General features: G+C 37.6%; 1 protein-coding gene across 1 annotated transcript in view; it reads left to right on the top strand.

Annotated features, from left to right (window-relative positions):
* The window catches only part of TIPRL (TOR signaling pathway regulator), a 31,386-nt gene extending 18,353 nt beyond the window's left edge, over nucleotides 1-13,033 (top strand). Inside the window, exons 5-7 of the mRNA XM_058540122.1 lie at nucleotides 7,251-7,346; nucleotides 9,860-9,922; nucleotides 10,887-13,033. Coding sequence (XP_058396105.1) covers nucleotides 7,251-7,346; nucleotides 9,860-9,922; nucleotides 10,887-11,030 — 303 coding nt within the window. The 3' untranslated portion in view covers nucleotides 11,031-13,033. The remainder of the gene's footprint in view (nucleotides 1-7,250; nucleotides 7,347-9,859; nucleotides 9,923-10,886) is intronic.
* The last annotated feature ends 208 nt before the right edge of the window (nucleotides 13,034-13,241 follow it).

The raw sequence follows: 13,241 nt of genomic DNA, 5'->3' as shown, positions 1-13,241 counted from the left end.
TGATTTAAACAATAATGAAATGAAAACAATAAATATATAAATAATAAGTAAGTAATGAATGAAAATAGTAAATCAAAAGCAGCAATAATTTTTTTTTTTTTTTTGTGAGGACGATCAGCCCTGAGCTAACATCTGCCAACCTCCTCCTTTTGCTGAGGAAAACTGGCCCTGGGCTAACATCCATGCCCATCTTCCTCCACGTTATATGGGATGCCGCCACAGCATGGCTTGCCAAGCGGTGCGTTGGTGTGCACCCGGGATCCGAACTGGTGAACCCCGGGCCGCTGCAGCGGAGCGCACGCACTTAACGGCTTGCACCACCAGGCCGGCCCCCTCTCCTTTTTTTTTTTTTTTGTGAGGAAGATCAGCCCTGAGCTAACATCTGCCAATCCTCCTCTTTTTTTTTTGCTGAGGAAGACTGGCCCTGGGCTAACATCCATGCCCATCTTCCTCCATTTTATATGGGACACCGCCACAGCATGGCTCGACAAGCGGTGAGTCGGTGCGCGCCTGGGATCCGAACCGGCGAACCCTGGGCTGCTGCAGCAGAGCGCCTGCACCTAACCACTTCCGCCACTGGGCCAGGCCCAATAATTTTGTTTTAAAGTCAGGTTTTTTTGTAGACTCGTAGAGTTTTGGGATTGTAATGAATTTTTATAGAATCATTTAGTCTAGCCCTCTGTATTTTATAGCCGAGGCCCAAAAGGTTAGTTTATCTAAGGTCGTGAAACTAGTTAGCGACAAAGTTTTCTTTGTACTACCTAATATATCTCATCATGCTAGCATTAGATAATTGTTTTCTTAGCACGTTACTCCCTTGTTCGCCTATAACTCTCCCCCAGTTTATCTTTTGTCAATTAGATTGGATGATCTTTGACTCATCCAGTCAGGTGCCTTTCCACTTGTCTACCCACCTACAGAACTGACTTTGTTGAATGTTCATTATGAGTTTGCATATCTGGGTTTGCATTTGTATCCAAGTGGGTGGATATTCTATGATGTATACAAGTGGGTGGGTACGTGGGGAGCACATGTGTTTTTTGTGGATGAAGGAGTTTAAGAGGATATGGGCATAAATGAATTATGTGTGTACCAGAGTAAATAGTAAGTCTCAAGCTGAAGAGTAACGTATCTTAAAATGTTCTTTTTTCTTATCCAGCATAACTTTTTGAAAGTTATGTGCTAGAGTTGCATTTTGAGAATGCCTGGAAGAATTTCATTAGAATAGTGTCTTTCTGGGTTGGTTTCTTTCCAACAATGTGACAGATATTGCTGTGAATAAATGCCATAGTTACAGGTGTAGAGGCAATGGGGTATGGGCAAATGAAGTTCCCTTCTGTAGAAGTGAAGACTAGCCTGGAAATACAGGTGCAGGTGAGAAAGCGGGAATGTGGTGCTTGGGCAGCTGCCGGAGTAGGACTTTGCAAGAAGAGGGCATGAAGGTCAGTATCATGCTGTAAAGAGGTGTTGTAAGCTTAGAATAGGATGGTGTCTACTAGACTCAAACATTTGTTTATTGGTTTTAGCAATTAGAATATTGTTATTCACCTTGGCAAGAACAGTTTAAGTTACATGGTCAGGGAGTAAATGACAGATGTGGAGCTGGACACGGAGTGTGGCTGTAGACCAAACTTTCAGAAAGCTTTACTGGTATAGAAGAAACAGAAACGTGGCTAGATAGACCATGAGGTTGACAGAGGCGTGTGCGTGTGTGTGCGCACGCCTTGTTTTTAAATATGGGGAAGACTTGAGCATGTTTAGGTGCTCATAGGAAGGAATCACTTGTAGAGAGGGGAGAAAATGGATGGAGTGAGGTTTCTGAGGAGGAGGAGTAGGGGAGGAAGAGAAAGGCTTTGAGCCTTTACTGTATGTGAGACACTGAGTTGGAAGAACTCCAGTCTTCTCCTGTGTTTCTTCTTTACTGTCACACTCACAACACTTCTGACACTAGATGTGTGGCTGTTTTCCCCACACCCAGCAATTCTGCAACACCAGCTGGGTGTCCTATAATTTAACTCAGTTCTGACACTATCTACCTGGAGATAGCGTCAGATCCCATAGATTAAGGCCTCAGTCCCACAAGACTGCCCCCACCCCACTTCAGATGCCAATCGCAAGTAGTGGGTTCCCAGGTTACCCACAACTTCTGTCCAACTTGACTGCAAATTGGAGGTTCCCATGACCTCCTCCCCCTTGGATGCGGTTATTTGCTAGAACAGCTCATAGAACTGAGGGAAACACTGATGTTTACCAGTTTATTAAAGGATGTGACAGATGAACCGCCAGATGAAGAGATAGATAGGGCGAGGTCTGGGAGGGTCTCAGGCGAAGGAGCTCCGTCCATGTGGAATTGGGATGTGTTCACTAACATGGAAGCTCTCTGAACCCTGTACTGTTGGGATTTTATGGAGGCTTCCTCACGTAGGCATGATCAATTATTAACTCCATTTCCACCCCCTCTCCCCTCTCTGGAGGATGGGGTGGTGGGGCTGAAAATTCCAAGCTTCTAATCATGGCTTGGTCTTTCTAGGAGCAGCCCCCATCCCGGAGCCACCCAGAGTCCCCTCGTTAGAATAAAAGATGCTCCTAGTGCTCTTATCACTTAGGAATTTACGAGAGTTTCAGAAGCCCTGTGTCAGGAACCAGGGGCAGAGACTAATATATATATTTTCTATTATCTCACAGACACAATGCTAGATAATTATATTATCTCACTTAATCTTCAGGAAAATTCTATGCAGTGGATACTTTAATATCCTTATTTTACAGATAAGGAAATGGAGGGTCAGATATATTAAGTAACTGGCCCAAGATCAATCACACAGCAGACCAGTTTGAGTCTCTGCCCTTGCTCATAGTCTTCTAGGAACTAGATCACAGAGTAGAAGGATTAGCCTTAGACAGGAGAGAGAGATGCTTCTTCCATGGTGATAGGAGGAAAGGGGGACAGGATGTCAATAAGTCAGCCTCTATTCCAGTGATCCCCGAACCTGGAGTTTTATCAGAATTACCTTAGGCAGATTATGGATTTAGTTGTCTTTTAACACTATAGGAGCACAGAGAATATTTCCTACTTGATTATACATAGTACATTTGCTGTGTGTTTGTTGACTGGAAAGATGGATAGACAGATGTGGGAATGGAGGGAATAGGTCAGGAAAGGCTTTTTAGAGGAGGTAGTCCCTGATCTGAGTTTTAGGTGTATAAGTTTCTCTGGCTGGACCAGGGAGGGGCCTGGTGCTAGAACACAGTGACATCGATGTATTTTCTGAGCTGGTCATCTGTGCGAGTTGCTAATTGCTTCAGGCTGTCATATTACTGGCTGCTGCCAGAGGATGAAGTATGATGATCATTTCCAAAGCCTTTGCTGGGTCCTTTCCACTTAAAGTTCACTTAAGGAAGTTGTTTAATTGGCCTTTTTCCATAGAGCTTTTCCTGACTTACAATCTACATTTTCCTAGTTGCTTTCAAATAAAATGTGAACCATCACAGATTATTTTTAGTTTAACAAAGCTTTCCAAGGAACTTCTAAAAAAAAAGTATATATTTTTGAGAACTACCTTATATCTTTCCTTGTTCCTAGAAGTTTGATTGGGGATATGGAATATGTAGATATCATCTCACTTTCAAAATGTTCTTAGAATCATCTGGGGTAATGGTAGTAGTGTTCATTCCTTTTATTTGGTGTTTGAACCTTGGCTGGAAAACTGCTAAAAAGTTCTTGTTTTAGAATTGCAAAACTAATTTCTTATGAATGTTTGTTTTTTTAGGTTTCCATAATGATTATAAAACACTCTAAAAAGAAATGCTATTGAAATATGGAAGCTGCTTGTATAAACAAAGTAACTTACTTTAAAGTCCTCATATTGTTAGATGGAACCTTTTAGATTGCTCTGAATTTATTTCACTGTTTCAGGTTTTAAAGTGTTTTTTCCACCTTAATTTTTAATTCTAAACCTAGTCAATTTTTATTTTAAAAAACCCCATAATTTCCTTGTGATACAGTTCCCCAGGGAGAAAGAGTAGATTTAGAGCTCTGTGCACCATGAGGTCTGGGATGTTAATGGATTTACTTCATTGAGTTTATTATGAGTTTTGATAACTTCATATGAGTGGCATTACTTATATCTAATTAGAAGATATTTGTTTCAGAAATTAATTTATCTTTTGTATTTCTAAATTAGCTTTTCTCAGCAATGTTTGTTTTTAGGATTAGGATTAAATTACAATGTTTGTGATTAGGATTTTGTGTCCTAATCTACTGTCCTTGGTAGGGCTTACAGTTTGTAGGACTGTGTTCTAACAGAGAGCTAAAGAGAAGCTCTTCTCGTGCTAATATGTTATTTTTTAACTTGCAGAGAAAATAAATTTCCTATCTACCAAATAGTGGCATTGCTGTGATGTTCTGTAGTGGTTTTTACAGCTAATGGTTAGTTCATTCTTAGTAGAGTCAGGAGTGAGTGTTGTCACCTTCTGCTTCCATGTTTTACTTAGAATCCGCGTATACTCGACAGGGACACATCTTTCATCTCTGTTGTACAAGGAATTCCACAATGCCTGTGCAGAGGTAGCTTTTGTCAGAAATGTAGTCCTGCAGAATTGTCACATTTTATAGAGACAGGACCTAAGAGATTGTTTCCTCACATCCTCTATTGTTATAAATGAAAGAGGAGACTTAACTTGCTCTAGGTTAGTGATTCTCAACCTTATCAGACCCATTGCTCCACTTTTTTTGCCAAATACTTTTAAGCACCCCCTCGCTTTTACTACCCTGAAATGAAATTCTTAGATAATATAACCCACCTTCTTTCCAATAAATCAACAGACTGTCCTAATTATAAAATAAAAGGGAAATAAAAAGAAATTGATTTAGAATAAAATGATATGTATTTCAATATGTAAATATATAATATGACTGCACTAAAAGACATAATGAAGTAGTCAGGTACTCATATTTGCATATTGAATCTCTGTGAATGCGACAGCTACAAGTGTAAGCTGACAGAGATGCCAGGTGTCAGTCAGTGACTCAGATAACACAGTTGGGACGCCAGTGGTGATGTAATTTTTCAAAATGGTGAGCTACTCTGAGTAAAGTTCCAAATAAAACAAAGTATAATCTTCCCTTGATTTATAAGGTAATTGCCTTCCTGGAAATTGAGTAAATTTTGTATTTATGTGTGAAATGGAATTAGGTTCTAAGGTCAGTTACTTTTAAATCAATTTTTTCTCCCACATAAATGCCAGGTGAGATATTTGGAAGTTTTGTGGGATGGAAGATTGGATTTTGTTTTATAGGATCGTCCTGTGCATTATAGAACATCTAACGTCTCTGATCTTTAACTGCTAAAAGTTAGTATTGGTTGTTTATCATTGTGACAACGAAAAATACCCTCAGAAATTTCCAGATGTCCCCTAGGAGAGAACTACTGCCTTAAAATATACAGTTGAATTGTAGAATTGGGACTAGAACTCGGGTCTCCTAATTCCTAGTCTCTCCACTATGTCATGCAGAAATGATACTTCATCTTGCTTCTTGTGTGTGACTGTTAGTAGCTAATTTTGAAATTTGAAGAAATGTGTATTAGTCTTTCCAGTAATTACAAATAGCACTCTGTCTGGTAATGGTGTGCTTCCCCATCAATTTATTGTGACGTATCAAGTTGTTGTAAGTCACGTTCTTCCTCCAGCTCTTCTTTACTGTAAGTCTTGCTTTTCAGGCTATTGCTGATAACCCCATCAGAATGCAGTTTGACCCAGAGCCTTTTCTCCAGCAAAGATAGCTTCTAGCCTTTATTTCATTCAGCCAGTAGCTAATGAGCACCTGCTGTGTGCTAGCTAGGACACAGTGATGAACAAAGCCATATTCCCACTGTCCTGGAGCCTACGGTCAAGTGGAGGGAGATAGGCTTTAAGCAAGTAAACACAAAAATGAATATAGTTACAAATCTGTTCATTTGTAATGGACTACTATGAGAGAATAATAAGAGAAATCTGCTATCATGGAATGGTAGGAAAGGCCTCGCTGTAGAAGTGACATTTCCACTGAGATCTGAAGGATGAGTGAGCATTAGCTGGGAGAACACGCCAGGTCAGGGAACGGGGTGTGTAAAGGTCCTAGGGCAGGAGAGCTTGGCCTTCGGCTGGTGACTCTCCAGGTAGTAAAGCCACTATCATTATTGGGTTATCTTGTTATTTCTTCTTTCTTCATTAATGTTGCCCTGTGCTTGTATGGAATTGCAGGCAGTTTCCTGAATAACTTTACTATTTCATGCCTTAGTACTTTTTGTACATGCTGTTTCCTCTTTCTGGAATTCTCCTTCCCACCCCCAGATCTTCTTTCCATGGTTAGCTCAAGCATTACCTTCTCTGACTTTCTTCAGCAGCCTTAAATACTTCTTTCTTTGAATGCTTCTTGAACCTTGTGCATACCTCTGTTATAGCAGCTACCACTCATTTTATCTGTCTGTTTTCCTCTTTGATAGACTTCTTGAGCATTGGGATTGTAACTTTCTATTTTTATAAATCCAAGACCTACTATAGTAAGAACTGGACACTTAGTAGATAACAAGTGTTTATTTAGTGAATGGTCAAGCATATTCATTTTAAAGACCCCACACTCATCTAACCCCTCCCTCCCTGCCACTAGGACCCACCTTCTTACTCTCCACTAATTTGGGCTTTCTTCAGTGATGATACTTGGAAAACAGAAATGTGTAGAAGGGACACAGATGAAAGATGTTAAGAACATGTTACAATGACCTCATAAACCAGTCTTAGTATGAGATAGCACTTAATTGGTTGCACTGAATCAGAGCATTCCATTTAAGGTCTCCTGTCTTTATTTATGTAAAGTGAATAAAAGATGAGTAGCAACAAAGAACCAAATTGTTCTTTCATTTTGATGTTACTGGTGTTGACATTTACTATAAGTACTATTGTTTTTTAAAGTGAACATTATAATTTTCACATTACTTAGGAATGTTTTAAGTCTTTTTAACCTGAGTATCTTTTGACCTAGAAAAAAATATTTTTCTCTTATAGGAAAGTGAAACCAGTATGTTAAATAATCCCATATAAACAAGGTTTTGAGCCTTAGTTGGAGCTAGGAAAAAGAACCTCTAGTTCAGAGATTTCTGTATACTGCTAATTCAGCCTTCTTCTGATGCCTTTTTAAAAAACTTTTTTCTTTTAGAAAAGTAATAAAATCTTATTTTTCATTACAATATTAATGTACTTTTTTTTTTCAGAGAGTAATGCCTTCTAGCTTCTTCCTGCTGTTGCGGTTTTTCTTGAGAATTGATGGGGTGCTTATCAGAATGAACGACACAAGACTTTACCATGAGGTATCAGTTCTCATTTATGACTATACTGATTGATACTGGGCTGGGCCATGTTGTTTCATTGTCAGTCTGAGAAGTTGAAATTAAATGATGCTGTTTATTATACAGTGATCCTTCTAACCTTTGAGATTGGGTGTTGCGCATTCACTGTTGATGCACAGTTATTGAAACATTGTATGTTCTTTTCCAGAAGTTCTGGTAGCTGAAAGTGTTTTCTAAAAGACCCTCCCCTGGTGGGGGAGTCTCATGCTTTGAAAAAAATCTCATGTGTACTTAATCTGTTTAAGAAAACTGTCCCTTAACTTTTACCTTTGTTTATAGTATGTATTGTTTATATAATGTCCTAATATTAGGAATACCAATCACGTGGCTTCCTGAAATTTGTATTATATCATTATTTTGATAGTTGTTCTCAAGTTTGAAAGCTCTGTGCTCCATCTGAAGAAACTGTTAACATACAAGGTTTAAAAAAAAAAAGTGTTAAGGGGGGGCGGCTTAAATTGAGTCATGAAAATTCTTCTAGTAGCTTTCTAGAAGCCTATCCTTTTTGAATGACTTTTTAACTTCAGATTTTTGATCATGTAGAATGATGACTTAGAGAAGAGATCACCAGTATCAGTCAGGGTAATTGTAGTAAGGGTCAACTCTCACAACAGCTCTATGAAATAAATGCTTTTATTTTCTCTGTTTTATAGCTGAGGCAACTAAGGCAAAGAGAGATTAAGTAACTTGCCCAAGTTAACAGGTAGCAGAGCTGGGATTTGAACCCACTAGGATGGGATTGGATTGGTGTAGGTCCAAATCCTGCACTTAGGATGGTGTCTTTTTTTCTTTGAAATAACACAGTGGCTGTGATGGACCTTTTTCTTTTTAAAAGTGGTAGCAAAGTACTAAAAATAGGCTTCATTATTCTCCCTCAGAAAAATGAAATCTAAATTTTAAAAATGCTTATGTTTTAACTCAACAGTGTTGAATTTTAAAGGAATTTGTCCTAAAAAGAATTCTTATATACAGTAATCCACAAATATTAATCAGGCAGTCATAAAGAGTTGTATTTATATGGATGTTCATGGCAATGCTATTGTTTCTAATAGCAAAAAGAAGAGAAGGAAGGAACTTAATACCCATTCAATGGGCATTGATTAAATTGTTTATATCCATATAGTAGAAAAATATACAACCATTAAAATTAATGGCAGAGAGTTATATTTAACTGATTTGGAAAGATGTGCATCTCAGTGTTGAATTTTAAGAAGCAAATATGAATCTATTTATATAAGATTTTGTGTAGAGATTTCTAAATGTTAAGGGTAGTGTTGTCTATAGAAGTTCTGATTGCTGATGATTTATACTCTATTCTTTTATATTATTTGATTTTTTTTACAATGAGCATTAATCTGTTTTTATTGATATAAAAGATTGAAACTTTAAGAGAATATAATCTTGTGATTTTCCTTTTATTAAATAATGTTTCACCAAAAAAAAATTGTAATAAATTGCTTTCTAAAACCTAACTTTAAAAAGTCTTAAATGGGAAAAAATTGAAGTACCAAAAGAGTAATTTTATTTATTGATTGATTGATTGATTGATTGATTTTGAGGAAGATCAGCCCTGAGCTAACATCAATGCCAATCCTCCTCTTTTTGCTGAGGAAGACTGGCCCTGAGCTAACATCCATGCCCATCTTCCTCCACTTTATGTGGGACGCCGCCACAGCAGGGCCTGACAAGCGGTGCATTGGTGCACACCCGGGATCTGAACCCGGGCCGCCAGGTTCAAGTTGCGCACACACTTAACCACTATGCCACGGGGCCACCCCCAAAAAAGTAATTTTTTTTTAATTATTATTATTTTTTTATTTTTCCCCCAAAGCCCCAGTAGATAGTTGTATGTCATAGTTGCACAACCTTCTAGTTGCTGTATGTGGGACGCGGCCTCAGCATGGCCGGAGAAGCGGTGCGTCGGTGCGCGCCCAGGATCCGAACCCTGGGCCGCCAACAGCGGAGTGCGTGCACTTAACCACTAAGCCATGGGGCCGGCCCAAAAAAAAAGTAATTTTAAATAAGCAGTTTGGCAAGAATTTTGTGGAAATGGGAGAGAATAAAATTTGTTTGAAGTTTTTTTGGGAACATAAAAGTAGCCACAGTTATGTAGGTAGATGATAATATAGCTTAAGGAAAAGATGTAGTTCCAAACTTGAAGTAATATTAAAATGTCTTGCATATCTCATTACAAACATATTTTCTTTCAAAGTAAAACATGTGCTTGTGTTTTTCTTACACAGTATTATTAAATCTGTTTACATATGTGTCTGATATTACTGTGATTTATAGAGATTGGAATTAATTCAGAATTCTTGGTGAGAACTAGTTATCTCACTGTAGATATTCTTGTCAAACTTCATGCTACTTTCACAATCTGTTCTAAAGTGTAGACAGTTCTGTTTAGTAGGAAGGATTTTATAAGTCAGTATAAATAAATTTATTACAACCTTTTTTTTTATTTTTAAACATAGGCCGACAAGACTTACATGTTACGAGAATATACATCACGAGAGAGCAAGATTGCTAATTTAATGGTAATCTGTATTTAAATATCAGTTTTTAGAAGTTGAATTTTAATGTTTCACTTTAAGTATGGTATCTCCCAATATCCCACCCATCCACCCAAATCTACATCGCTAAATCCATTCGTTTACCTAATAGGGCTCTAGAGGATAAATCCCACTGGAGCATAACTTTTCTGAACTTACGTCAAATACAAGAACAGTTAGACTTGTTAGGTACCTTAGCCGTCATCCAACCTAATTTCATTAGATTGCAATTGCATTTCAGATTCAATCAGATTGCATTTTATTCTAGAAAAACTGAGTCCCAGAGGTGTGACTTACCCAAGTCTCACAGCTGGTTGGTGGTGGCACTGCAATTGTCACCAGTTGGGTGTTCTTTCCACTTATCACTCTGTCACCCTATAATTTCTTTCTACCCACTCTCCTTTTTTCTTCCTAAAATTTGTAATTCTGTACCATGACTTGTTTGTTTTGGTATAGTTTTCCTTTATTTTTTGCTCCCCTGGGGCTTGTAAAGAGCTTCTGCAGGTCTGTAGGATTCTCTAATGGGTTGCTTAAAAAGTGACACCTTCTTCCAAACTTGATATTCTTTTTTCACCCTTAGTGCTATTCCTGTCTGGGTATAGAATATACGTGGGTTAGAAAAGTTACTTAGAGTCTGTTGTAGACCACAGACTGGGCTCTAACCGAAGGCTGGTGCTTTCAGGGTACAAAAGCAACAGGAAAAGGGGATTAGATTAAGATGTATTAAATTCTTAGGACATTTATGGGAGCATTATAAATAACAGAGCTGAATGATTCGGTAACAAGAGATGGCTGTTATTATTAGGAACACTTAATGATGCTCCTTATATCTGTATATTGCACTTCATTTTAAAATTGGCATGCTTTATGAATGCTTGCACCAAAGCATTTCTAAAGAGTATCAATGCAATAACTGAGTATATGCTAATATGATTTATATATTTCCTAGCATGTTTCACCTTCGCTCTTCACGGAACCTAATGAAATATCACAGTATTTACCGATAAAGGAGGCGGTTTGTGAGAAGCTAGTATTTCCAGAAAGAATTGATCCTAACCCTGCAGACTCACAAGAAAGTACACCTGTGGAATAGAATGTGATACAACATACACTGACCGTGGAATCTGACTGGAGACCTTGGCTTTGTGGAGGGGGTATTTTTATTATGAGAATTAATTGCCTTGTCTATGTGCAGTTTTTCTGTAGCCTTTAAGGAAAAAAAATAAAAGATTGTTGCAGGCAGTTTCCACTCAACTGCTCTTTGTACTGTCTATCTTCACATTCATATTCCAGATTTATATTTTCTGGAGTTAAAATCGGATTTCTAAATTATCACAAAGTGAGACCTCACCAGTAGTGATGTGTGTGTGTCTCATGTGCAGTGGGCATAATCTTCATCCATCATGAAACACTGTTTTCTACCATGAGGAGGTTAATTTAAATCACTGAATCGCAACACCTTGTGATTTGTGTAGGATTCCTGATCATGCATGTTGATGTACTGGCTCTTTACCTTGGGCTTTTTGATGTTTATTCGCATTTCTGGAGAGTCATGACTTGCCTCTTAGGAAATTGATCTCATACTAATGATCTTTACCCACAAATTAAAAAAAAAAAATTCCCCTCCCCCCAAATTTAAATTGGCTTTTGAAGTTTAAAGAATGTTTCAGACATAGACCCAAATAACCTAGGTTTTTGGAGCACTTAAGGTATTATGTCCATGGAAACACATGAACATGGTTTGCCACTGACAGGTAGGATGTCAGAGCTGTCCTTCTTCCATCGTTAGGTGCTTTTTCTTAGGTGCAGTTCCACTTGTACTGACATTTTTTACTTCCATCCTCCATGCAACCTCAGAGTGAATAAATCCTCTGGATATTGAATTTGATATTGGTCCTAAAAAGTTCGAAGAGATAATATGGACTGTTTTAAGCAAATATTACATCCACCCCTTAAGCAATCAGATTAATTTGCTGCTTGATATTTGAAGGGTAGCTGTGGAGGGAGAAAGCTTATTTTAAAATGTAAAAGCCAGTTTTTCTATTTTAAGATACATGTTTTTAACATTATAGGAGATCCAGTAAAATGTAATTAATTAGTACAAGACCTAGGTAGTACAGAAAGTACACAAAAGTAAGTTTAAAATCCCATTTGGTTATTTTGATGATGACCCTTTAAACATTTTATATTCTTTTCTGCCTTTCTAAATGGTCTTCATAAACTGGAAAGTAGCTATAGAGCACCAAGTTAGGAATTACTTGAAATGGGTTTTTAAAAATAATTTTTTACAGAGCAGGGGGGAAAAATCACTCCTTTTTTTCTGGTTTGAAATAACCATTGTATGTATTTCCGCTTGATGCATAAATCATTAAATAAGATTTAATTTGAAAGTATTAGCAGAGCTCTTCAGGTATTGGCCCAAAGAGAAATTTTAGTGAAATAAATACAATTGGATAGTCATCATTGCTGAGACTCTGGTATATTGTCGTGTGTGTTTTTGTTTAGCTCAATTTGGTCATAAACGCCTCTGGTATGTGTTTGCCTTCTGCTGCATCACCTGCAAGGTGTAGGAGATCAGGATTTTGTCGGCTTTAAGGGAATATGTGGCGTGTTCACTGTATATTAGATATGCCTGTATTTAATGTTTTCTCTTAGGACAGAAAGGCGTATATATTTCCTCAGCTTTCTGTTTTACTTTATTGGCTATGAGATTTGAACAGAACAGACTCTTTATTCATACAAATTATAAGAAATGAGAAACTTGTAAGAATACTCATTAGTTGAAGTTTCTGGGCAGCATCATATATATACATTTTTAACTTGATTCAGGATGTCTTATCCCTGAGTCAGTCTTAAGTTACTTATTTTTAGAATCCGTTGTTAAAAATTGTAGGGAATTAAAAGAATTGACCTTTTTATAGAGGGCGGGGGATAGATAGGATGCATGTACTTCTGAAAACTTCATTAGTTTATTCCTGTGGAGAATACCAAGAAAACCTGTACTTGGCCATTGCTAAAGAAGACATATACCATTTTATATTTATTTGTTCCTAGTGTCTTTTTGTAAGAGGAGAATAAACAATAAGGAATTACTGATCTATGTTTTGCTATTTCATTTATCAGTTTTTCTTGAAGCTTAATTAAAGAATGGTTTGGTATACCTTTCTCATTTGTGCTTTATGTTTTGAACTTGGTCAGTATTGTAGCCAGATTGTACAGACAGATTATAAATGGAAATGTAACAGATAGTTCATAATATCACCCCCCAGCTTAGCTTTGGGCTCTTGTTCCTCCTCTCCCTCTG

The sequence above is a fragment of the Diceros bicornis genome, chromosome 4, assembly GCF_020826845.1.
Source record: "Diceros bicornis minor isolate mBicDic1 chromosome 4, mDicBic1.mat.cur, whole genome shotgun sequence".
In the NCBI taxonomy this organism is placed as follows: Eukaryota; Metazoa; Chordata; class Mammalia; order Perissodactyla; family Rhinocerotidae; genus Diceros; species Diceros bicornis.
The sequence above is the reverse complement of the archived record's forward strand: the minus strand, read 5'-3'. Positions and strand labels throughout refer to the sequence as shown.